Consider the following 26,715-nt stretch of genomic DNA (forward strand, 5'->3'; position numbering starts at 1 on the left):
CTACATGCCTACATCATTAATTGTTCTTACTAATAGTAGGTTTTGTGCTAAAACCTGTAATGTGCAAAACTCAAGTGCTGACATCAAGGAGTCTAATCAAGACTTTACAACAATCAACCATGTTGAGAAGGAGTCATCATCAAGACATACCATCCCACCATCATATTTCTCATGCAATGAAAACTAGTGTTGATGGGAAATAATATGGAATGAAGCTCCAGATTCTATTAACCATGCACTCTAGCCTGCACAAATTGCAGACTCTACAACAAAGGCATCTCCACCATTCTCTTGAGAAGTTTTTTCATAATCATCATTCTTTTTCCTTCTCTTCTTTTTTCCCTTACAATCTCTTCTAAAATGTTTGACCTTAACACAATTGCAAGATTTGAGACTTTCATTTCCTACTGGAATTGGATTCTCCCTTTTCTCTCCTTTTCCTTTGTCCTTCGATCTTCCATGAACAACTAGGACTGCATTGGTGGATTTAGGAGCTTTTCACTTCACCTCCTCTAAGAATAAGACATCTATGACCTCATCAAGTTTCAATAGCTTTATAGTGCTTCCAATGACCATTATCAAGTTGTTCCATGAATTTGTAAAAGAACACAATAGTGTCATTCAATCGTCCTTCTCAACCATCTTCCCTCCAACTAAAATCAACTAGGCCACAATAATACTAAATACATTCAAGTGAGAAACTATGTAATCACCATTACTCATTTTTAAGACAAACAACTTTTTATAATAAATTTATTAACGAGGGCACAATTGTTCAATAATTATGAATTGGACAAGCACAGCCTAACAAAGTTTCTAGCCTTTCTTTTCATCAACACATAATTTTTGTCTTTCATACCACTTTTGGTTGAGATAGTGCACCCATAGATCTTAATCTATAAGAAAATCCCTTCCACAACTCAAAATCAATGCCATTAAACTTGTTAATTTATAACTTAAATATGTTTCCTCAAATTTAATTTATAGCTTAAATATGTTTCTTTTTTCCTTGCAACAAGCTTCCCATTCAAACCAAAATTAAATAATAAAACTTTAATTTTAAAATCTTGATCCAAAAATATGCAAACCTTTACATTTAAAATCACCCTTAAAATATATCTTCATTCACCTTAACCAATCTAGCAAATTTAACACTTCGCAATGGAATTCTTCAAATTTATAAACAATTTTTATTACATCGTCATACCATAGATGACACGATATCATTAACTCTTAAACATATTTAACTCTCTTAGGCTACAATGGTAAACCTCTGTCAATGACATGAACGAACTATGCGGAAATTAGCCCAACATGACATAAAGCTCAAAAATATCTATATATATGTATATGATCTCTGATATGTTTCACGCTTCTGTTTTAATTGTTTCACTGTATCTTCATCAGCCATGTCTCGCCGCTCTGCTTCTGTTTTGCTCCTCCTCAACATGCCTTTGCTTTTTTCTTTTGTGATTACTGCAGGATTCACAGATACCGGAGATGGTGAGCTCTATCGATATTGGTCAATGGGCACCTAATAAGTAGATTTACTCGTTAGAAATTTTAACCGTGTTAATGTTGAAATAAGTGGGTAATTATGCATTTCAATGTGTTCAGTGGACACACTGTTGTCAATAAAAATGCAATTGGGAAACCCACTGTCGAAATGGAAAGGCGGAGATCCGTGTGGTTTAAAATGGGATGGCGTTTCATGCATTGGTAACCGAATTACTTCACTGTAAGTATTTTGTGCATCTTGTCTTCAAATCATGACAACATCTTGTCTACTAAATGAATATCCATGCCGTTTATGGAATTTTCTTGAGCTCTACAGAAAACGTTGGGAGTTCCTTCTAACTGAATATTTCCATGGATAAAATTTTACAGGACGCTCTCTTCAATGAATCTCAATGGACAATTGCCGATTGACATTGGGCGGCTTTCAGCAGTACAAGTTCTGTAAGTTGATTGATGAAGTAATTGCAGGGTACCACAGAGTAGATACCGTCTAAACCCATTTCTCCAATGAATATTGAGGTTACTCAGTAAAGTTCATTTGGCTGAACTCCCCCATGTGTATATCGGAGATTTGTTTACTTGGGTGCAATAATCTTTCTATTTAATGCCGTCAATGCACCGTGTAAACTTTATCCAGCATTTGAATACACAGTGTAGTGGGGATGGATCTTCCAGGGTTACCCTCTAAACAGAGCATCTTCCTTCTTTAAATGCAATTCGAATAATATTAACAAAAATTACCTCTTGGGTTTGCATGGTAAATAAGAGGGTATAATAAGTAGATTGACTGAACAAAGTCATCATTGCAGGGATCTGTCATACAATCCAGGCCTGACAGGACTGATTCCAAGTACTTGGGGTGATTTACAATACCTTCAACGTTGTAAGCATTTTGAACCCTGTAATTCAATCATTGGGATTCTTGTTCGAATTCTTTACAATCGACTAATTTTTAGCTCGTTTTAGAATATTGACGGGGTGTAGGTTTTCTGGGCGCATTCCAAAGGAGCTGGGTAAACTGCAGAGACTGGTTACTCTGTAAGAAAATACTCCCAAAAAACCCTTTTTTTCTATGAACAAGTACACTTTGTGACGTTGTGAATCATCGTTGATTTTGGTAGGGACATGAATTCAAATGATTTATCAGGAGGTATTCCTCCATCTTTGTGTAATCTTACGAATCTCTACTTATTCGATTTGTCCAACAATACCATCGGTGGAGAATTGCTTGTCGAGCTGAAAGAGCTTGTGAATTGCCGTCACTTGTAAGTATTACATTTTTATTTGGGATAAGTATTACATTTTTATTTGGGATAACTTTTACCTGCGTAAAGGAATATGCACTTTATACCTTGTTACCTTCAACTTGTGGTTATGTTGTTGATGCTTCAAGCCATTTGAATAAAAACAATTTGAATGGATCGATTCCACCGGAGGTTTTTCACGAGAATATGACCTTAAAACATGTGTAAGTACGATATTCATTATACTGTAAGGATTTAATTCAACTCATGATCAACTATTTCGATCAAATTAGATTCTCAACATAAAGTCTTTGCAGGTTATTTGATGACAATTCATTCACAGGAAAGATCCCCTCTACTATTGGGACTGTATCATCCTTGACTGTCCTGTGAGTCTCCCATATCTATTTCCATTAGATTTCAAAGTACACAAGTCCCCAACTACTCTTTGGTGATCTGTTGGAAATAAAGTTTATATTTTTGGTTTGGGATGTCAATTTTTTATTTGGTTTCAAATTTTATGGGGAATATTTTTGGCGCTAAAGGAGTAGTCACTTGGAGTCTTAGTTCTCATAGAGATAAATTCTTGGTATATCTTGTTTTTGCTCTCTAGGAGTTAATCACTGGATATTCTCTTAGTGTTATAACAACAGCAGTTACATTTGATCTGAAGCCTGGGTCAAATTACTCTAACTATTACCCATTCTAACTAATTACCCATTACCCATTCTAACTAATTACCCATTCACCATGGTAGAAAAAGGAAAACAAATTAGAGATGCCCAAAGGAAATTATTGCAAGTGAAATATGCTTTCACGTGATGTGCGTAGAAGGGCCTGAAGGATGAGAGATGTGTGAGGTTTAGGAAATGTAAGCATTACTGTTTTAATTAATATGTTCTAAAGATAACATGAAAATTTTCTGGGGTAATAGGACAAATGTCCATAGCTTTTCTGTCGAATCTTAAATATCTAAGAGTATCTATCGCTTTTCTGTCAAGAGTGTTCATAAGCAGGGAATGTAAGATGTGAAACGTATTCACACGCAGAGCTTTCCAATGTAACGATGTTCTCTTACTCTGATAATCTAAAATACTGCAGCAATATTTTTGCTGCTTAGTTCTCAATATCTTGACATGCCATCTATTAAATCTTGCTTTATGATTAACAGGAGGCTTGATCGAAACTCTTTGGAAGGCCCAATTCCGTCCGACATCGCACGCTTGCAAAATATTAATGAATTGTAAGATCAATGCTGTATTGCGCCTGTTCAGAGATGTTAGATCATAGTTATTGACCAAAAGAATTCATTGACTGTCTGCATTTTTTCAGGCATCTATCAAATAATCAGCTCAACGGTTATATACCTGACTTATCTTTGATGAAAGATCTTCAGTACTTGTAAGTAGAAAGTTCAAACTCTGCTCAAAAGATCTCGAATTGATTTTATAAGTTAAGACTTCCAATATTCATGTGTACGGTATTTGCTTTTATAGGGACTTGAGTAACAATTCATTCGATGTTTCCCATGTGCCCACCTGGTTATCTGCTCTCGCATCTTTGACCACCATGTAAGTTCAAGGGGTTTGAAATACAACATAAATTAAGCTTTACTATCTTTCGAACTAACTGGTTTTTCCTTTCCCTTTGCCTTGTTCTATAGTGTGATAGAAAACAGTAATTTGAATGGGCAGCTTTCTTCTGAAGTTTTTAGCTCACCGCAACTTGAGACAATGTAAGTGTATTTAATATTTTCTGTGCAGTACCTTCAATGTTACATTGTTGAAAGATCAAACTTGAAAATTCAGTGATCTTCGTTTTCCAATGGCGTAGGATTCTCTCCAATAATTCTATAGATGGGCCTCTCTCAATTTTGGAAGGAAGTGTCAGTCAGCAGCTCCAATTGATAGACCTTCGATACAACAACATCACGGATGTTCCATGGGGGAAAACCCTTACCAAGACTTGGGCGTACGGATTTCCATGATAACCCTCTAAACTGATTCATGTGGATTTCTGATTCAGCTATATGTATGGGAAACCTTGTAGTATCTATAGGACTAGGAAGGGGAAGAGGGAAAAGAATCTTTGGATATGTGAAACTTTCTGACAATTAAATGATGCGATATTAATCAACTTCTATTCTGTTGAAATCTAATTTCAACGCAGCTGCCAGAAACCGGTCAATAAACCTCGCCGGAAAGCTCTCAGGTTGATTTCAGGCAGAAGGGATTTTCCGATGATCGAACCCAAGAAATTTTGGAGCCGACACGTGGTTCAGCCCTGACGTATTGCAACGTAAGAATCTCGGGAGTTAATGTTCAGCATATGTTGGCCCTCCGATATTGTTCTCCACCGTTGGATTTGCTCCCGTGTTCTCCGCCGTTGATCGATTGAAGCTGCATACCAACAAACGTCAAATCAATGCATTGCGTGGAGTAAAAGACTTATGGTTTGACCGCCGAATGAAAGAATTTAATGAATTTATGTGCTGTTCGTAGTTTTTAGGTAGATGCTTTTAATAATGTTATGGGCACGTAAGTTTTGTATGTAAAAAGGAATGGCACATTTAAAGAGAGGTATGGTCGTTTTTATGTAATGTAATATTTAAAAGAGGGAGGTCGTATATTTATTTTTTGAGTGTGTTGACTTTTTTTATGTATGATGGCACACGGGAGGTAAAAAACTTGTGTTCACAGCAGCGTAAAAATTTGTGGGTGCAGTAAAAGGTGGAACACACAGCAGTGTGTAAAAAGATATGAACAGGTTGTAATGTTTTAGTGTTGGCCATCGTAAAACAGAGGAATAGCAAAAACCATGTGTGGTTTTGCACAGCAGTGCACAAAGGAAATGGTGAAGCGATTTTTGTAAGCCTGTGTAATTTTTATTTACAGCAGTAAACTTATGTAAACTTTTATTACAGCAGTAAGTTGTTTTTCACAGCAGTGAATATAAAAGGGATTTTACAGTGGTAAATCTTTGTATCAGGTTTTAATGAATAGAAATATTTTATGGTGGTGAAATACTCTGTCTCTCATTGAATTTTTTTTAAGTCTTCGTATGCACAAAAAGATCCTGGAGTAAAGTAAAACAGAGCATTGCCTCTGTGTTTTATTTTCTTGGTTTTTGGTATTTTCCCCATTAAAAAATCACCAACAGTGGTATCAGAGCAGGCTTAGGCTCTTTAAAGAAGTTAAAGAAGCTGAAGGGAGAAGGTTGTTGCTGCAGCAAAACTTCTCAGGCAGACAGAAGACTCAGACAACAAAGGGTTCAGGTATTTCTCAAAGATTTTTCTTTGTGTTGCTGCTGAAAGAAACAGTCAATTTTTTTTAAATACACAGTCAAGGAATGGCCAGCACAAGCACTGGTATGGGTATGTTTAATACCCAGCTCCCACAGTTTAATGGGAAGAACTATGACTACTGGTCAATAACTATGAAAGCCCTGTTTGCCTCTCAAGATTTATGGGAAATAGTTGAAGATGGTTTTGAATAACCAACAGATGAAACTGAGTTCAATGCATTAACTCAGGGAGAGAGAGATCTCCTGAAGAGCAATAGGAAGAAGGATGCAAAGGCCATTTTATTGTTGCATCTAGCAGTAGACCAGAGTATATTTCCAAGGATAGCAGCAGCTAAAACATCACACAATGCATGGGAAATCCTTAAGACAGCCTATCAAGGCATGGAGAGAGTGAAGACAGCAAAATTGCAAATGCTGAGAAAGGATTTTGAGAACTTGAACATGAAGGAGTCAGATAACATTGACTCATTCTTCACTCATGTGATTGGTGTAATCACACAAATGAGAACTCATGGAGAAACCATTGAAGACAGAAGGATTGTGGAGAAAATATTGAGGGTCTTACCCTCAAGGTTCGATGCCATAGTCACCACCATTGAAGAGACAAAGGATCTCTCAAACTATTCAGTTGATGAGCTGCATGCATCTCTGATGACTCATGAGCAGAGGTTGAGTAGGGAATGAAAACTCATCTCTTGAGCAAGCCTTCAAGACCCAGATGTCCTTTGGAAGAGGAAGAGGTCAAGGCAGAGGAAACAAGAGAGGAAGAGGCAGAAGCCAGAACAGAGGAGGAAGGAACAGCTCATCAAATGCACAAGGAAGAGGCAGCAATCCAAATCAGAACCAAGGTCAAGGCAGCAGCCAACAAAGAGAACAATATCATGCTCAAGGACAAAGGTACGATAAATCTAATGTTCAATGCTATTATTGCAAAGAGTATGGACATTATGCTAGTGATTGTAGAAAGAAACAGCATGATATGAACAGTAGACAAAATGCAAATGTTACAAGAGAAAACAACAGTCAAAATAATGTGTTGTTAGCCTGTAACATGGCTGAAACAAACAGTGAGGACATTTGGTTTTTAGACTCAGGTTGCAGCAACCATATGACAGGGAATATAGCCCTCTTTTCAGCCTTAAATCAGAATTTGAAATCAGAGGTCACACTAGGAACTGATAGTAAAGTGTCTGTTATGGGAAAAGGGGAGATAAAAATATTTACAAAACAAGGAGAAAGGAAAACCATAGCAGATGTCTACTATGTCCCCGGAATGAGATGTAACCTATTGAGTGTTGGACAGCTTATCCAAAAGGGTTACAATGTTTACTTTGTAAATGATGTGTGCACCATCATGGATATACCACCCAGCAAAAGATGCATTGTTGAAGTGAAGATGACAAGGAACAGGATGTTCCCTCTCCGGATTCGGGCAGACATGAAGAACAAAAGGGAAATGGCAGCAGTCACCCAAGAGGCCTTCCAAAGCGTGCCAAAGGATGAGAACTGGTTATGGCACTTGAGATTCGGGCATCTAAATTTTGGAGGTCTAAACCTATTAAGCAGAAAAGGAATGGTAAAGGGATTACCATTGATAGAGAAACCGGACAGCCTATGTGAAGGCTGCATTTTGGGAAAACAACACAGAGAAAGTTTTCCATCAGGGAAAAGCATAAGGGCAAAGACACCCTTAGAGATTATCCACTCAGATTTGTGTGGACCAATGCAAGCTCCATCATTAGCTGGCAGCCTATATTTCTTGACATTCATTGATGATTTTACAAGAAAGACTTGGATATATTTCCTTAAAAACAAAAGTGAAGTGTTTGAGAAATTCCAAAACTTCAAGGCACTTGTGGAGAACCAAAGCGGGCTGCACATAAAAGTATTGAGAACTGATAGAGGAGGTGAGTATATCTCCAAGGAATTCCTAAAGTTTTGTAGAGAAAATGGAATACATAAACAGTTCACAACTCGGTACACTCCGCAGCAAAATGGAGTTACTGAAAGGAAGAATAGGACCATCATGGACATGGCGAGGAGCATGCTGAAGGCAAAGCATTTGCCAAATGAGTATTGGGCTGAAGCTGTACATTGTGCAGTTTATATATTGAACAGGTGTCCTACAAAAGCAGTCATGAACAAAGTGCCAGAAGAGGCATGGAGTGGGAGAAAGCAAGGAGTCACCCACATGAGAGTTTTTGGGTGTGTGGCCTATGCACACATACCAGATCAGCTAAGGAGGAAGTTGGACAGCAAAGGGGAGAAATGCATCTTCATTGGATACAGTGAGGAATCCAAAGCCTACAGGTTGTATATTCCATCCACCAAGAAGTTCTTTGTCAGCAGGGATGTTCAATTCATTGAAGAGGAAGCTTGGGATGGAAGCATAGAGAAAACAGTGAATGTCAAGAACTGTTTGTCTCATGATGAAGATGAAGAGGAGGTGGCTGAAATGCATCCCCAAACAGCAGCGCCAACACAAGGACAGCAAGGGACACCATTGAGGATAAATGAGAGTGCTTCTCCAAGCACACCACAAGGAGGAAATTCAAGTGCATCTTCAAGCACTTGCACACCAAGTGAACGAGGTAAGAAGTTTAGAAATCTAAGTGACATTTATGATGAAGGAATGAATTCCTTATTTGCCTTGTATTGTCATGTTGATGATCCTATTCATTTCGAAGATGCAATTAAAGATAGGAAATGGATAGAAGCTATGGATGAGGAGATGAATGCCATAGAGAGAAACAAAACATGGGATTTGGTTGAGCTACCAAAAGGCAAAGAAGTCATTGGTGTGAAATGGGTCTATAAGACCAAGAGCAATGCTGAAGGCAAGATAGAAAGGCACAAGGCAAGGCTGGTTGTCAAAGGGTACAAGCAGCAGTATGGGAGAGATTATGAGGAGACTTTCGCACCGGTTGCAAGAATGGAAACAGTGAGAGCAGTGTTGTCCATAGCAGCACAAAACAAATGGAAAGTCTACCAAATGGATGTGAAATCAGCATTCCTAAATGGAGTGTTAATGGAAGAGGTCTATGTGGAACAGCCTCTCGGATATGAGAAGAAAGGTGAAGAGCACAAAGTGTGCCGATTGAAGAAAGCTCTTTATGGGCTGAAGCAAGCGCCAAGAGCATGGTACAGCAGGATAGATTCATATCTATTGGATAATGAATTTGACAAATGTAAAGGAGAACCCACAGTCTACATCAAGGAAAAGGATGGTAAGATTTTAATTGTTGTCTTATATGTTGATGATGTGATTTTCACAGGTAATGATGATCAGCTCATTGAGAATTTTAAATCAGTCATGAAGGATGAATTTGAAATGACTGACATGGGTTTGTTAAGATACTTCTTAGGCATAGAAGTAGATCAAAATGAAAAAGGAATTTTTATCTCACAAGCAAGGTATGTAAATCAAGTACTGAGCAGATTTAACATGCAAGAATGCAAGGCAGCCATCACTCCCACAGTAATGGGATTAAAGCTCAGCAGAGAGGACAGCAGCAAGGATTTTGATCCTAGTTTGTACAAGAGTATTGTAGGCAGCCTCATGTACTTAACAGCTACTAGGCCTGATTTAATGTATGCTGTTAGTTTAATTTCCAGGTTCATGGAGAGGCCGAAGGAGGCACATTGGCAGGCAGCAAAGAGAATTTTGAGGTATGTGAAAGGTACCAAAATGTTTGGAATTCTATATCATGCCTCAGAACATTCAGATTTAGTTGGATACACTGATAGCGATTGGGCTGGAAGTGTAGATGATCGGAAGAGCACTTCCGGTTATGTTTTTAATATGGGTTCAGGAGCCATTTCATGGGCTTCTAAGAAGCAGTTCATTGTAGCATTGTCTACAACAGAGGCTGAATATGTGGCAGCTACAGCAGCAGCATGTCAAGCAGTGTGGATGAGAAGAATGTTGAGAAGCTTAGGCCAAGAGCAGGCAAAAGCGACAGTGATTTTTTGTGACAATAGCTCAGCTATTGCATTGTCAAAGAATTCAGTGTTTCATAAGAGAACGAAACACATTGATACCAGGTTTCACTACATCAGAGAACTGGTGAACAATGGAGAAATTGTCCTAGAACATTGCAGGACTCAAGAACAGGTTGCAGACATCTTGACAAAGCCATTGGATCAGAAGAGCTTTGAATTTTTGAGAAAGTGTCTGGGTATGACCGAATGCCCAGCTGTTGAAATTAAAGGGGAGTGTTGAAATCTAATTTCAACGCAGCTGCCAGAAACCGGTCAATAAACCTCGCCGGAAAGCTCTCGGGTTGATTTCAGGCAGAAGGGATTTTCCGATGATCGAACCCGAGAAATTTTGGAGCCGACACGTGGTTCAGCCCTGACGTAACGCAACGTAAGAATCTCGGGAGTTAATGTTCAGCATATGTTGGCCCTCCGATATTGTTCTCCACCGTTGGATTTGCTCCCGTGTTCTCCGCCGTTGATCGATTGAAGCTGCATACCAACAAACGTCAAATCAATGCATTGCGTGGAGTAAAAGACTTATGGTTTGACCGCCGAATGAAAGAATTTAATGAATTTATGTGCTGTTCGTAGTTTTTAGGTAGATGCTTTTAATAATGTTATGGGCACGTAAGTTTTGTATGTAAAAAGGAATGGCACATTTAAAGAGAGGTATGGTCGTTTTTATGTAATGTAATATTTAAAAGAGGGAGGTCGTATAATTGTTTTTTGAGTGTGTTGACTTTTTTTATGTATGATGGCACACGGGAGGTAAAGAACTTGTGTTCACAGCAGCGTAAAAATTTGTGGGTGCAGTAAAAGGTGGAACACACAGCAGTGTGTAAAAATATATGAACAGGTTGTAATGTTTTAGTGTTGGCCATCGTAAAACAGGGGAATAGCAAAAACCATGTGTGGTTTTACACAACAGTGCACAAAGGAAATGGTGAAGCGATTTTTGTAAGCCTGTGTAATTTTTATTTACAGCAGTAAACTTATGTAAACTTTTATTACAGCAGTAAGTTGTTTTTCACAGCAGTGAATATAAAAGGAATTTTACAGTGGAAAATCTTTGTATCAGGTTTTAATAAATAGAAATATTTTATGGTGGTGAAATACTCTGTCTCTCATTGAATTTTTTTTAAGTCTTCGTATGCACAAAAAGATCCTGGAATAAAGTAAAACAGAGCATTGCCTCTGTGTTTTATTTTCTTGGTTTTTAGTATTTTCCCCATTAAAAAATCACCAACATATTCCAAAGTTGTACACCTTCAATTTCATTAATGTAAATATCTGTTTTTTTTTCGACCATGCAGACTTGAAGGTAACCCAGTTTGTGATTCCCAAACATTCCTATCAAATAGCCCCATATGCCGCCCTGATGACGATGCTGAAGACACGTCCTACCACACTGATATGGCGCATTGCGGAAACGATACCAACTGTACTGAAGATTCAGAGAAAGTTAATCCTCAGAGTTGTCAGTGTGCAATACCATATGTCGGCACCATTGTCTTAAGAGCTCCCTCCTTTTCAACTTTGACGAATATTAACAGATTTCAAAAGCTAGAGAAATCTCTATGGACGCAATTAAACTTGACAAAGGGGTCAGTATATCTCTGTTGCATGCGGTTTGATGCCAACATGTATCTGAATATAGTAGTCCGGCTTTTTCCACCGTCCGGAAGGAAGTCTTTTGAGCCATCGGAAATCATAAATCTTGGTTTTTCTTTAAGCAATCAAAGATACAGACCACCTGAGGAATTTGGAACTTATTATTTCATACCATCGTCTTACATATTTTTAAGACGTGAGGAACTGTAACTTTACTCTTAGTTCAAGTTTTCGACAAATATGGCATCTTTTAAAGTGTAGTGTACGTATGTATGAACTATTTTGCTGGCTGTTTGATTTCAGAAGGGTCGAGATCTCTAAATACATGGGCAATAATTGGAATAACAGTTGGTGTAGCAGTGTTGATCTGTGCCATCATCGTCGTAGCCTGTAGGCATTTACGCGTTATGGCAAAGGAAGAAAGCAGCAAAGGCCATTGAATTATCAAACCCATTCGGTATGAGATCCTATTGTTGGGGAATCTGAGAATCTGCTTCTGCTTTTTACATATATAAATTGGTGTTGGAAACAGAAACTAAGTTTTGTTAGCTTTTCTTCATCTTCTTGGGATGCAACAAGCAGTCAACATAGTGGAGATTCTCCCAAACTCAAAACTATCAGAGTTTTCTCGTTTCAAACACTGAAAATGGCCACCAACAATTTCTCCAGGGATAACGAGATTGGCCCAGGAGGCTATGGCAAGGTATAAAAGTGTAGTAGTGTCATATAAGCTATTTGTACAGTAAAAAACAAGCTCTAACCTTAATCTCGGATAAGTGAGAGCGATAAACAGTCACGCCATCAACTAGCTCCTCTCCCGACATGAATGAAACCACTCAATGCAGATCAATTATATTTAGGACCATGCATAATTTCAATTTGTTAAACTGATGGAAAACAGGGGATTCTCATTTGTGACTCGAAAAGAGTTTAGATTTGTGGAGTGATGAGAGGGGTGAAAAACTACCAACCCCAAATCTACTACCGACTTTAATTAGGATGAATGTATACTAATTTAATATTGCAGCCTCTGACTCCATAAATTTTGATTAGTTTAACTGGGAAACAGGGGATACTCTGCAAAATTTCTGATTGGTTTAACTGGGGTAACAGGGGATTGGAGTCATTTCTGATTGGTTTAACTGGGGAAACAGGGGATTGAGACTTCAGATGATATGGATTTATGAAGTAATGATATGAATCTATGAAGAAATCAGAGGCCTAAAATTACCATTGCCTAATCGATCGACTATAATAGGATGAATTTAAATGGATTTATCTATGATATTTATTTGAAATTTTCATGTATTGACATCACATTTTGGTTTTGATTTTAAATATATTTTATTTGATTATAAATAAGAAAAATAAATATTTACTCTAGTAAATAAATGTTTTAAAATAAACTAATTTTCCATATAAAAAAGTTTTAATATAATTAAATTTATAATTTAAATTTTATAAAATATTTAAAATTAAGCAATCTCAAAAATTTATACTGTACTGAAAGTATAATCAAAACTTGAATAATAGTAAAAAAAATATACTTATATGTTAATATTTTTAATATTTAAAATTAAGTATAATCTGATTTATAGTCGAAATAGTTTTTTCATAAAGCAATATAATTTTAAGTAGAAAAGTGATTTTTTGTTGTTTAAAATACATTTTTATATTTAAATAGATTTAACTGCCTAAAAAAGCCTGAAACAGTAGAATTCTTTAAACTAAACAAATGAAACTCCAAATTTTGGTTAAAAATAACCAGAAAAATGTTGTGGAAAAATACCTTTTTCTCCTCCAGTACTAACAATCTTGAAAAAAATGATAAATATAATTTTTAACTTAATAAATAAGATAGTTATTAATATAATTTTTAACTTAATAAATAAGATAGTTATTATTTGTGATGGATGGTAAAAATTATTATTATTATGTATATAAATAAGATTTCATTTCAATTTAAATATTAAATTATTAATTTATTTTAATAGTTAAACTATCTTGTTTTTATAAACTAGAAAAATGTACATTTAAATGCTTCAAAATAATTTTAAATTTTATTTAAAAATTAAATGATATGTTAATTTAAGTAGATTTTCGGAAAAAAAGCACATTGGAAATATTTGATCTACCGTTTCGAACTAGCCAGTATAATTTATCTAATTTTACTTTAAATAACATTTACTGGTAAGTCAATATTCCTTCTCGCTATTGTTTAATAGACTTCTTATAATTAGTTGGTGAAGTAGAGCGTTATTGTTTAATAGACTTCTTATAATTAGTGGTGAAGTAGAGTGTTATTACCAGCTTTTATGTACAAATGCTATTTATCTCGAATTAATTGTTTTTGAAAATAACTGTATATAACGTTGGAAACTAGAGAGAGACACCTGTGTAGTGGATGCTCCACCTATGTCAGGACAGAAAAATTGTTTTAAATTGACTGGAAACATCGGATGTTTCCCACTGTACACAGTTATTTCCAAGACAAAACAACTCTTCAATAATATGACTTCAAACTGTCAAAACGTACACTATCAGATTCATCCAGTCACTGATACTATTGACAAATGCTGAAAACTTGTAAAAATCACTGGAATAATTTGCTAACCATTCCTAAAAATGCAGATTTTAGTTATGGCCAAATAATAATTTGCTAACTATTTTCTTAGATTTATAAAAAAACAAAACAAACAAAGATATGTGCCAAATGTTCTATTGAGTATCTGATGACTCACTGAATTCATGTGACTTTCGTATGGATATGCAGGTGTACAAAGGAATACTGCCCGATGACGGACAGATGATGGCTGTGAAAAGGGCGAAGAAAGAGTCTAACCAAGGTGTTGCAGAATTTATGAAGTCGTCCAACATCTTGCTCGACGACAATATGGTTGCCAAGGTAGCCGACTTCGGACTTTCCAAACTTTTTGGTGACACCGGGAATAAAAATTATGTATCGACTCAAGTCAAAGGAACCATTGTAAGTATCATCAGCACACTTCCAAATTACCTTTCCAACTTTTGCAGATCTAAAGTGTTACAACTGCCATACACTCTACACGGAAACTTTGACTCTATGAAAACTTAGGGATGTATTTGCGTGAATCCGAATACAAGTTAAATTAGTTGAGTGAATAACTCATTCGAGAGAGAGAGAGAAGTCAGATGGGAGATAAAATCTAGTTTTGTGCCCTATTTATACTCACTAGGAACAGCCAAGGGAGAAGCAACATTAAGCATGCATGCAAAGGAAATATCCATCTGTCGCGTGTAATAATCCTTTTTGTGGTTATTGTTACTCATGCAATGATTTTGGCCATAGGGCTATTGATTGTATGGCACATGCAAGGAATGTAGACTATACCAATAGAAGACATCAACCTATTCCTCTCTTCCTTGGTCACATATGTTTTTTGTGTGACAATATTGGCCATAAGGCAAAGGATTGCAAGCTTCCCATGTGTTTTAGGAGATCCAACTAAAGAGAGAAGAATATGCAAGGTCAACCGCATAAGGAGAAAAAGGATCAACAGATGAATATTTGGAGGAGAAAAGAGTAGCAAGGAACTTCCACCAAAAATTAAGGCCTGCATGGTCTTAGGCGGAGAATATGGTTGCATAATGAGTTGCATGATATTTAATTGTGAAATCATATCAAAAGTGCCCATGAAGAAAAAATTTCATATTGTAGGAGATGCATGTGTTTAGGGGGAGTCCTTGAGGTCTGAAGTGCACTTTCATTTTCAGATATATTTCTATTGTAGTTTGATTTTAGTTCATCAACCATGTACATTTGTTGATGGTTTTGGAACAAATATATGTTTTGGATTCTATTAATACTCATGATAATATGGCAGCAATGTAGTTATTCTTATGTGCATTGCCTAGGTGTGATGGGGGATCACACATACAGGGGGAGCATTTGTGCTTCCAAATGGACTTGCATTTGTCGGCATCATACTCACTTTGGAGGAGTTTTATTGTTCTTATTGATCATTAGTTTGTTGCAGGAATCAAGTCTTTGCTAGTGCTGCCATATAACAGCAAAATCATATGTTTTTCATGACATAGTTGGTATATTGATGATGATTATACTGCTAGATGATATTTATGTCATGTGTTGTGTTATCACCAAAATAGGACCCTGATAGGCTGCTCATCAAGTCAATCTTAGTGTAACTATTTCAAACCAATCTTTTGGCTGAGGCTTAGCCTCCTCAGCCTGAGAGGGCTCTCACAAAGGTTAATGATATTGATTAAAGATATAGATAGATGGCTAACTCTATGGTTTGTGATTTTATATGTTTATAGGTTGAAATATGGAGACTTGCTACCCTTGGGCTATTGAGTCAGTGACAGAGATAAAGATAGCAAATAAATCTTCTTATAAAACTGAGGCTTGTATATACTTCAATGAAAGAGAAACACATTGAGGAAAGTCTCAATAACTTGAAGTTCATAGGATTCAGTGCATGTGGGCATGAATTCTGAGTAATGATACATCAAGATATTCAAAAGGAAAGTATTTAAAGTGCTTCATCAGAGTTTAATACTTAAAGGAAGTCAGAGCATGAGTAACCATGAATTCTGAGTAATAAGTATTAAAACATTGAAGAAAAACATCCAAAGATAGGACCCAAGAACTCAATTCACCATAGTCTAACACTTAAAGGAAGTCATAGCATGTTCCTCCATGAATTCTGAGTAATAAGCATTAAGACTATGGAAGTAAAACATATCAAAGATAAAAGATAAAGCTCACTGAAGTACACTAAGAATCTCAACTTCAGCAAAGTCAAGCTGCTTCTATATATATCAGTCCCTGCACAACATTTACAAAATTAGTCTTTTCCTATAACATTTTCCAACCCTTGGTTCATTACACCTCTTACTCTTTATAGAGTTCATTACAATCTTGGATTCCTTCCTCCAACATGAGGGGAATTCGAATTTACTTGACTTGACACTTATTCATACTTTAAACAAACTATTAATTACAAGTGGTAGTTAACTCACAGTCCTAGAGTCCTAATACAATTAGGAGTACAACTCCTTATTATGCTAGAAACAACCTAGACTTTGGAATAAATTTGATCTTTGATAGCTGCTCCTCCTCCTTAACTTCGACTTTGGTGAATACTATAACCTCCATGCGGGCCTTCAATCATCTCTCCTTTGACTGTCCTGAAAACTACGCAACTGCCCCCTGCAATGTTGCTTTAGTCTTCAAGGATATTCTTCGAAGTTTCTGCTGGCCACACTATCTCTTTTAGTCACATGACACATATTGAATTAATCATAGGACCCTGCTCTTACATTTGTGCCAAAACAAAACTCCTTGAAGTTTCCTGAAGGAAGACAAACTGGATGAGCTACGAAATGTATTGTTATTTTCGTAGCGCAAGGCTTAGTTCTTGCATATATCTTGCATTCCTTGAGTTCATCTTTACTTAGGGTCTAAACATTCTCAAATGATCTTCTTACATCTCTGCAGCAACATCCTTCTCAAAAATAGCCCCTTTTTCCTTTGAAGATTAATCCAAAAACAAAACTGCAGCTACAGCAGTTTCGTAGCACGCTACGAAACTGTTGTGCATTGCATGTCACCTACAGCAGTTTCGTAGCGTGCTACGAAACTGCTGTGTGAGTCAAATTACACAGTTTTTTTCCCAAAAACTTTCCTCCTTAGGATTCTTCTCAGTTGTTCTCTTATGCCAATATGCCACATATACTTGAGCTTACCCATCCATAAAACAACTCCAAAAAGTAATGTCCTAGCTTCAATCAAAATTGTGTTAAGGTTTCATCACTTACTTCCTTATTCATTTTTGCTGTTACCTTGATTTGAACTTTCTTATTTTGTGACTATTGAGGAGTACCTTGAGCAATCAATGGCGTCATTGGTTCCTTAACTTGCTTTCTAGCTTTTAGTTTCACAAACCTGTTTGACCTAGCTTCTTCTTGGTGACTAGCTATTGGTAATGTTATTTCCTTAGCCCTAGGGCTAAGTCCTGTTTTAGCTCTAAAACCAAACATAAATAGAAAAGTAGACCATTCTCTATCTACCTTCTGAAGTTCATGCAAGACAATTAATTTGATTAAGCCATGATGGAACAATGATGTTTCACAAGCTTCTTTCTTCAACTGTATTTTATTAGACATCTTGCCTAATCGAAACAGATAGAAAGGTAGGTCTAGAACTATTATTCCAGTGAAATGAAATAAGAGCTTGAAATGGTAAGAATACACCTTGTGGTATCTTCCTTCGCAGGTAAAATACCTTTGTATGCATGAGAGTAAGTTGGCAAATGAGTCTTTGACATAACTCCTGGGCACTGCTTTAGTTAAATCTGAGTCTATAAATTCTGGCTTCAGGAATATCTTGCAGGGTGCCATCTCAAACTTGAAATTCTTAAACCATCTCTCTTGACCTCTAGGAATCTCTATGACTAAAGATATGATCTTAGGAGAAACTGGTAATTCTAATAGTCCAACCTTCGTATTCAAACCTGTGAAATTGAGAGAAAATTCCTTGCTTACTTGGCTGTGACCTCCTTGTGGTTTTCACAGAACCTCCAGCAGCCCACTTTTTTGAAGGCTTCTTCAACTTTGTTATCTTTTTTGAGAGCATATAAGCCTTTAGGCTCAGTTCTCAAACACCGGCCTGATCTATGATTCTTCTTCTCTTCAGACATTTCTTCTTTGAAATCCCTGTAAAGGAAACCTAGAAGAAACTGCTCTATTTAGTTTAAGAGCTGCCTCACTTGAATTGGATGAAGAGCTGCCTCGCTTGAATTGGATGAAGAGTTGCCTCGCTTGAAGCCTGCGAAAGAATTCTAGTCTATGCTCACCCTGGGCTTGTTAACTCAACCTTAAGGAAAGCATCAAGTGTTTCTCATGCATGAAAATGACATGAAAATGACCAGGACCAATTCACCCTTACCTTTTCTTTTTGAAATTTGAAATGAGTGTAGACAAATGACTCCTAACGAATCTAATGATGAATGTGAATGGCTGCATGTGATAAGTAAGGTTCATGGACTGACACCTGATGATGAAACATTAACGGATTCTGGTGGATTTGACAGCTAGATAAGATTTGGTACGAAACCTCGATTTCGTAGCGCATCCAGTGTAAATTCGGGGTTTTGTACTACGAAAACTCCTAACTATGAATCCCCGATTTTGTAGCGCATGTTATGTATTTTCAAAGTTTTGCGCTACGAAAGCTCCTAGACAGTTTCATAGCACGTTCAAATTTTAAAATGACCAAATACATGACACTTTTGGAATGATGTGGGATCCACAATGTGTAAAACCAGGTTGTTGACCTTTATTTGATAATGGAAACGAGACTCTGACTCTATGACTTAGACTCTAAACAAAACATAAAAATGACTTGACCATGTCCAACACCATGACTAGAAACAAGGCAAACTTTCCAAAGTTTAAAAAAAAAAAATAGGGTGATAACAGTGGCTCCACTTGGGATAGTGTGCCCTTGTGGTACACTAAGAACTAGTAGCTCCAGTGTTGCAATCCATTCCTTTAAAAATAAAAACTGAAATTCTACCCAATCTGCTTCAAACGGTACCTAGTAAAAATTGCTCAGTCAACCTTGAGCTTATTTGCATTTTCCTACCTACCTACCCTATCAATTGTAAACTTGTTTCAGCTCAATCAATGTGAAATTTCCAATGTAGCCAATCTTTTGTTTTATCTGATATTTGAGTTTTTTGACTGCATCGGAGTTCAAAGAAGCTATGATATTGTGATGACCACTGCCACTGAAATTGCCTTTGATCTTCATAGAAAAACTGAAACACTGGAGAGTAAAACTCTTCCATGTATTTAGCTATAGGATCCCAGAATACATGATCAACTTGATGATCCTCATAACATCCTATTACTTCTAAGAACTGATATTTAGTCACACAACATTTATTTGATAAGTTATCCAATTGCTTTTCTGCATGATTCCCATAGACAATATAATTTTCCTCACTATTATGATCATTCTTTGAAGTAATCTGCCACAAGGAATTACAGATATGATCACCCTTTTCCTCTACCTGAGGGTAATAAAAAATTTCTTCCAGTATTTCTTCTTGGTGTTTGCAATTATTTTCATCTTCATTATGATCCGAAGACTGACAAGTCTGCTGCATCTCTACATCAATCTCGGAGGATGTAATATGATTTTCATAGGTATACTCTTGCTGATTTCTATGTTGCATGTCATGGGATGTTATCCTTTCTTCTAGTTGTTGAAATGTATTGTTATGAAGAGCCTCTAAAATTTCTTCATCCATAAATTCATCATCATCATAACAATCCTCCAAATACTGAATAAGACTCAAAGAATGTTTACAACAATCTTTGACCAGCAATAAGGAAGGATGACATTCTTTATACATCTCATAGAATTCATCATGAAAATTAGCAAGCGAATATATTGAACCATTTTCCAAACCTTTATACCAAGACCATGCTTTTCCTTCTAAAGTAGTCATAAACATCTTCATGATAAAATCTTCAAGGAACTGAACCTTAAGACTACATACATGCATATGTAACCTAACCAAATGAAGAGCAACATTGTCTTTCTTTTCATCTTTGAATATTGGGAGATCATCTAACCATTCGACCTTTGGCATAGGATTTGGAAAACCAGGGATATGAAACCGATTCATAAGGGCATACCTGGAATTCATTCTTGCAATGGCACTCATCTTGAAACTTCATCAAGCTACTGATCTTCTAGCAGTGGAGTCACCTTCCAATTTGTTATTTGAAGTGTGGAGTCGCCAAGGTAGTTATAGACTCAAACAGCTTGCTGAGCTCTTGCTACCTTTAGAAGTTCAGCACTTCGATTTCGGGAATGAGTAATCTTCAGACTCCCGACAGACGCACCAAAATGTTGTCACCAAAATAGGACCCTAATAGGTTGCTCATCAAGTCAATCTTAGTGTAACTATTTCAAACCAATCTTTTGGCTGAGGCTTAGCCTCCTCAGCCTGAGAGGGCTCTCTCAAAGGTTAATGATATTGATTAAAGATATAGATAGATGGCTAACTCTATGGTTTGTGATTTTATATGTTTATAGGTTGAAAGATGGAGACTTGCTACCATTGGGCTATGGAGTCAGTGACAGAGATAAAGATAACAAATAACTCTTCTTATAAAATTGAGGCTTGTATATACTTCAATGAAAGAGTAACACATTCAAGAAAGTCTCAATAACTTGAAGTTCATAGGAGTCAGAGCATGTGGGCATGAATTCTGAGTAATGATACATCAAGGTATTCAAAAGGAAAGTATTTAAAGTGATTCATCAGAGTTTAATACTTAAAGGAAGTCAGAGCATGAGTAACCATGAATTCTGAGTAATAAGTATTAAAACATTGAAGAAAAACATCCAAAGATAGGACCCAAGAACTCAATTCACCATAGTTTAACACTTAAAGGAAGTCAAAGCATGTTCCTCCATGAATTCTGAGTAATAAGCATTAAGACTATGGAAGTAAAACATATCAAAGATAAAAGATAAAGCTCACTGAAGTACACTAAGAATCTCAGCTTCAGAAAAGTCAAACTGCTTCTGTATATATCAGTCCCTGCACAGCATTTACAAAAGTAGTCTTTTCCTATAACATTTTCCAACCCTTGGTTCATTACACCTCTTACTCTTTATAGAGTTCATTACAATCTTGGATTCCTTCCTCCAACATGAGGGGAATTCGAATTTACTTGACTTGACACCTATTCATACTTTGAACAAACTATTAATTACAAGTGGTAGTTAACTAACAGTCCTAGAATCTTAATATAATTAGGACTACAACTCCTTATTATGCTAGCAACAACCTAGACTTTGGAATAAATTCGATCTTTGACAGTTGCTCCTCCTCCTTAACTTCGACTTTGGTGATGACTATAACCTCCATGCTGGCCTTGAATCATCTCTCCTTTGACTATCCTAAAAACTAGGCAACTGTCCCCTGCAATGCTGCTTTGGTCTTCAAGGATATTCTTCAAAGTTTTTGCTAGCCACACTATCTCTTTTAGTCACATGACACATATTAAATTAATCATAGGACCATGCTCTTACATTTTTGCCAAAACAAAACTCCTTGAAGTTTCCTTAAGGAAGACAAACTGGATGAGCTACGAAATGTATTGTTATTTTCGTAGCGCAAGGCTTAGTTCTTGCATATATCTTGCATTCCTTGAGTTCATCTTTACTTAGGGTCTCAACATTCTCAAATGATCTTCTTACATCTCTGCAACAACATCCTTCTCAAAAATAACCCCTTTTTCCTTTCAAGATTAATCCAAAAACAAACTGCAGCTACAGCAATTTCGTAGCGCGCTACGAAACTGCTGTGCATTGCATGTCACCTACAACAGTTTTGTAGCGTGCTACGAAACCACTGTCTGAGTCAAATTACACAGTTTTTTTCCCAAAAACTTTCCTCCTTAAGATTCTTCTCAGCTGTTCTCTTATGCCAATATCCCACATACACTTGAGCTTACCCATCCGTAAAACAACTTCAAAAAGTAATTTCCTAGCTTCAATCAAAATTGTGTTAAGGTTTCATCACTTACTGCCTTATTCATTTGTGTTGCTACCTTGATTTGAACCTTCTTCTTCTATGACTGTTGAGGAGTATCTTGAGTAATCAGTGTTGTCATTGGTTCCTTAACTTGCTTTCTAGCTTTTAGTTTCACAAACCTACTTGACCTAGCTTCTTCTTGGTGATTAGCTATTGACGATGATATTTCCTTAGCTCTAGGGCTAAGTCCTGTTTCAGCTCTAAAACTAGACATAAATAGAAAAGCAGACCATTCTCTATCTACTTTCTGAAGTTCATGCAAGACAATTTATTTGAATAAGCCATGATGGAACAATGATGTTTCACAAGCTTCTTTCTTCATCTGTATTTTATCAGACATCTTGCCTAAGTTTCGAAACAGATGGAAAGGTAGCTCTAGAGATATTATTCCAGTGAAATGCAATAAGAGCTTGAAATGGTAAGAATACACCTTGTGGTATCTTCCTTCGCAGGTAAAATACCTTTGTATGCATGAGAGTAAGTTGGCAAATGAGTCTTTGACATAACTCCTGGGCACTGCTTTAGTTAAATCTGAGTCTATAAATTCTGGCTTCAGGAATATCTTGCAGGGTGCCATCTCAAACTTGAAATTCTTAAACCATCTCTCCTGACCTCTAGGAATCTTTGTGACTAAAGATATGATCTCAGGAGAAACTAGTAATTCTAATACTCCAACCTTTGTATTCAAACCTGTGAAATTGAGAGAAAATTCCTTGCTTACTTGGCTGTGACCTCCTTGTAGTTTTTCGCAGAACCTCCAACAGCCCACTTTTTTGAAGGCTTCTTCAACTTCTTTATCCTTTGTGAGAGCATCTAAGCCTTCAGGCTCAGTACTCAAACACTAGCCTGATCTATGATTTTTCTTCTCTTCAGATATTTCTTCTTTAAAATCCCTATAAAGGAAACCTGGAAGAAACTGCCCTGTTTAGTTTAAGAGCTGCCTCACTTGAATTGGATGAAGAGCTGCCTCGCTTGAATTGGATGAAGAGCTGCCTCGCTTGAAGCCTGCGAAAGAATTCTAGTCTATGCTCACCCTGGGCTTGTTAACTCGACCTTAAGGAAAGCATCAAGTGTTTCTCATGCCTCAAAATGACACGAAAATGACCAGGACCAATTCACCCTTACTTTTTCTTTTGGAAATTTGAAATGAGTGCGGACAAATGACTCCTAATGAATCTAATGATGAATGTGAATGGTTGCATGTGATAACTAAGGTTCATGGACTAACACCTGATGATGAAACATTAACGGATTCTGGTGTATTTGACAGCTAGACAAGATTTGGCACGAATCCCCGATTTCATAGTGCATCCACTCTAAATTCAGGGTTTTGCGCTACGAAAACTCCTAACTACAAATCCCCGATTTCATAGCGCATGTTATGTATTTTCAGAGTTTTGCACTAAGAAAACTCCTAGAAAGTTTCGTAGCGTGTTCAAATTTTAAAATGACCAAATACATGACACTTTTGGAATGATGTGGGATCCATAATGGACAAAACCAGGTTGTTTACCTTTATTTGATAATGGAAACGAGACTCTGACTCTGTAACTTAGAATCTAAATAGAACATAAAAATGACCTGACCATGTCCAACACCATGACTAGAAACAAGGCAAACTTTCCAAAGTTTTAAAAAAAGATTTAGGGTGATAACATGTTGTGTAGCTTCTATGGAAGATCAGATGATGTGTTGGAGATAGTTCATATAGAGTATGCACTTTATTGTTCATAGTTTCTATTCTAGATGTATCATGTTGTTGCTCATGATATCTTGATGCATGTTGATGGATGAGATATTGTGCACTCATGTCGATGAGCCATGATGATTTATATTTTTGCTGATATATGGAGTATACATCTTGTTTCTGGTGATGATTTGTTGCTCACTAATTTGATTCTTGTGCCTCATTCATGATATGTTGTTCACCTATGTTGAGGAGATGATGAGTTTCATGTGTTGTTGATGGTGCTACGTTTCTAGATCTTATGCTATTTTTGTTGTTTCCTAGTATTTCTTGGATATATGTTTGCTTGACCATATAGGAGAGATTATCTATATTGGTTCATATGCTCCTAATGCTGTTGTTTTTGCTATTGTTGTTCATGATTTGAGTTGATGATGCATTAAGTTGATGGTTGATTAGCCTCATGATGATGAGGATATGTATTTGTTGTTGCCCTATGACATATTGCCATGTTGCTACTATTAGATGATTTTATTGTTGTACCTATGTGGAGCATGATGGTTGCTAGTGATTCTAAGCCCATTTTTATAGTTTTACTCTCTGTTTTTTCATAATAAACATAAGATTTTACTAGGGAAAATTTTAAGGATGTAAATTTATATTATAGTTTAGAAGCTTTGGCAAAACTCACTAGTCAATTGTTGGGCATGGAATCCCCCCAAGGCATGTTTTGGGGCTCAAAGCCCAAGTTTTGACCCGATATTGTTGTAAAGACTCTGCAAATTGTAGATGCAGAGCGCGAAATGTATAACAAAGTCACAGGGTTGTCCGCCCTAGTTTAGTAATGTAATTTCGGCCTACCCATGGTCAACGGACCATGGGATTGTATAAATAGAGCGAGGTGAGCGAAGTGGAAGCAAAGAGCAAGAGTCTAAGTGTCTAAGGGTTTCTTGGGTCATAGGGTAGGAGAAGGCTCTACAGCTGAGTGCAGAGAGGCCTAGTAGTCCACAACTGAGTGTGCGGACCCCTGCAGCTGAGTGCACAGGGCAGAGTCGAGTGTGTAATCGAGGAAGAAAATAATAAAGAAAAGTTTTATCTTAATTTTGTGTATCTGTTCTTGGGTTATTGCATGTTTGATATAAATTGCAAATATACTATTTATTTACTGCGCGCACCTATATGAATGGTTTATATTGTTAAGTATAACTTAAATCATGCAAGTAAACTAAGATAATCAACTAACATTGGAATATCAGTAAGGACTTGGGTAATAACAACATTCAGCCCCCGAGTAGGGCTGCGCAAAGGTAGCATCTAAGGCTGCGAGGTACGGGAAAGTGCGCGTAGAAATGTGTGTGTAGGGTCGAACCACGGACCACTTGAACTCATCAGACATCTCCAAGGTGCGGAAACCTGGTTCTAGAACCCTCCCATACTACTTCGGGTGAGACCTCAATCTACGCTCCGCGGACTATTGCCGAAAGGGCTAGTAGTACCAAGATTTGTTTGGCTAAATCACCTCCGAACCTGGGTCAGGCCCCAACAAGCCAACAAATGGTTCTATTTCTGGGACCAGGATCTGCATAAGAGATGTCTAATGTCGTGTCATTGGAATCCGACAAAGAAAGAAATTGAAGAGTGGCTGGATGGAAATATTAAGGAGTTCGCGGCGCAGGAAATCAGGAATCCACGAGTATTGAAGGAAGAGTGATTAGAGCGCTACTTATATACGGAAATCCACAAAATTTTCTTTTCATCCTTCCCCTCTGAGTTGTAGGAGTGGATCACGAAGTTATAAAACAGTCAAGGAAGGTGTAGGCTCGACAAACCTATTGTGTGGACTCCAGAGTTGGTGCGCAGACTAGAAGCATTAGATGATAAGATCGCACGCGCTGTGGACCATTGGCTCGATCAAATTATAGTAGGGTTTATCACCAAGTTCACAGTAGACACTTCCGTTAGCTACAACGAGGCAGAATGACGCTTCCTCAAAGGACCACGAGGTAAGTACGTTAAATCTTTGAACACTTGGATTAAGATGCTACTGTGTGAAAAGTGGATTATGCGAATCAATTGATGTTTGGGGCTACAGGAAGTGGGAGGATCTATAGAAACAAAGGTAGCGCAGAGATAGAAACTAGCCCCTTGATTTCACCTCGACGAGAAAGCGAGGAAGAGCTCACGAAAGTTTCACCAAGAAGTGTGATCAGTTTGATAAGGCAGTGAATTCCGCGCATACCATCCCCACCTACACCACCACCAGTTTCACCATATTCACCCCCATCTCCGCCCACACAACCTCTGCCACCACCACAGTTCAATATGGAGAGCACAATAAAGTTGCCAGTGTTCAAAGGAGTAGGGAATGAAGATCCGGACCAATTTTGGTTCGTGGTAAAGGATATATGGGAAGTGCAAGGGGTCATGGATGACAACATGAAGAAAGAAATTCTCGTCAGCACTTTGCAGGACCATGCACTGACATGGTACATTAAGCATTCCAACGACAATGCAGGAATCACGGATATCCAAGTTGTGCTAAACAAGGAATTTAGCAGGCCAAAATCGAAGACATAGTCGATTATCGGTTTTAAGGAAATCGTGATGCTCCCAGGCAAGACCCCATGGGAGCTGGATCAGAGACTGAAGGGTATGATTTGTGAAGCCAATATGACCTTAACGGATGGGCAGCATCACGCATGGTTCGTAGCGTCATTAACGCCGCATCTAAGGACTACGTTGTCACAGC

The 26,715-nt window shown here is 37.2% G+C and overlaps 1 protein-coding gene across 1 annotated transcript in view; it reads left to right on the forward strand.

Moving 5' to 3' along the window:
- The first annotated feature begins 1,409 nt into the window (after window positions 1-1,409).
- Window positions 1,410-26,715, forward strand: part of LOC149184996 (leucine-rich repeat receptor protein kinase HPCA1-like) — a 31,304-nt gene continuing 5,998 nt past the window's right edge. Inside the window, exons 1-16 of the mRNA XM_089415514.1 lie at window positions 1,410-1,503; window positions 1,618-1,738; window positions 1,888-1,959; window positions 2,328-2,401; window positions 2,475-2,556; window positions 2,640-2,783; window positions 2,912-2,986; window positions 3,080-3,151; window positions 3,934-4,005; window positions 4,095-4,163; window positions 4,259-4,333; window positions 11,360-11,853; window positions 11,961-12,061; window positions 12,190-12,360; window positions 12,771-12,845; window positions 14,431-14,593. Coding sequence (XP_089271640.1) covers window positions 1,410-1,503; window positions 1,618-1,738; window positions 1,888-1,959; window positions 2,328-2,401; window positions 2,475-2,556; window positions 2,640-2,783; window positions 2,912-2,986; window positions 3,080-3,151; window positions 3,934-4,005; window positions 4,095-4,163; window positions 4,259-4,333; window positions 11,360-11,853; window positions 11,961-12,061; window positions 12,190-12,360; window positions 12,771-12,845; window positions 14,431-14,593 — 1,954 coding nt within the window. The remainder of the gene's footprint in view (window positions 1,504-1,617; window positions 1,739-1,887; window positions 1,960-2,327; window positions 2,402-2,474; window positions 2,557-2,639; window positions 2,784-2,911; window positions 2,987-3,079; window positions 3,152-3,933; window positions 4,006-4,094; window positions 4,164-4,258; window positions 4,334-11,359; window positions 11,854-11,960; window positions 12,062-12,189; window positions 12,361-12,770; window positions 12,846-14,430; window positions 14,594-26,715) is intronic.

This window comes from Pinus tabuliformis, chromosome 3_2 (assembly GCF_031772625.1).
Source record: "Pinus tabuliformis cultivar Carrire ecotype Pingquan chromosome 3_2, CPIR1, whole genome shotgun sequence".
Taxonomy (NCBI): Eukaryota; Viridiplantae; Streptophyta; class Pinopsida; order Pinales; family Pinaceae; genus Pinus; species Pinus tabuliformis.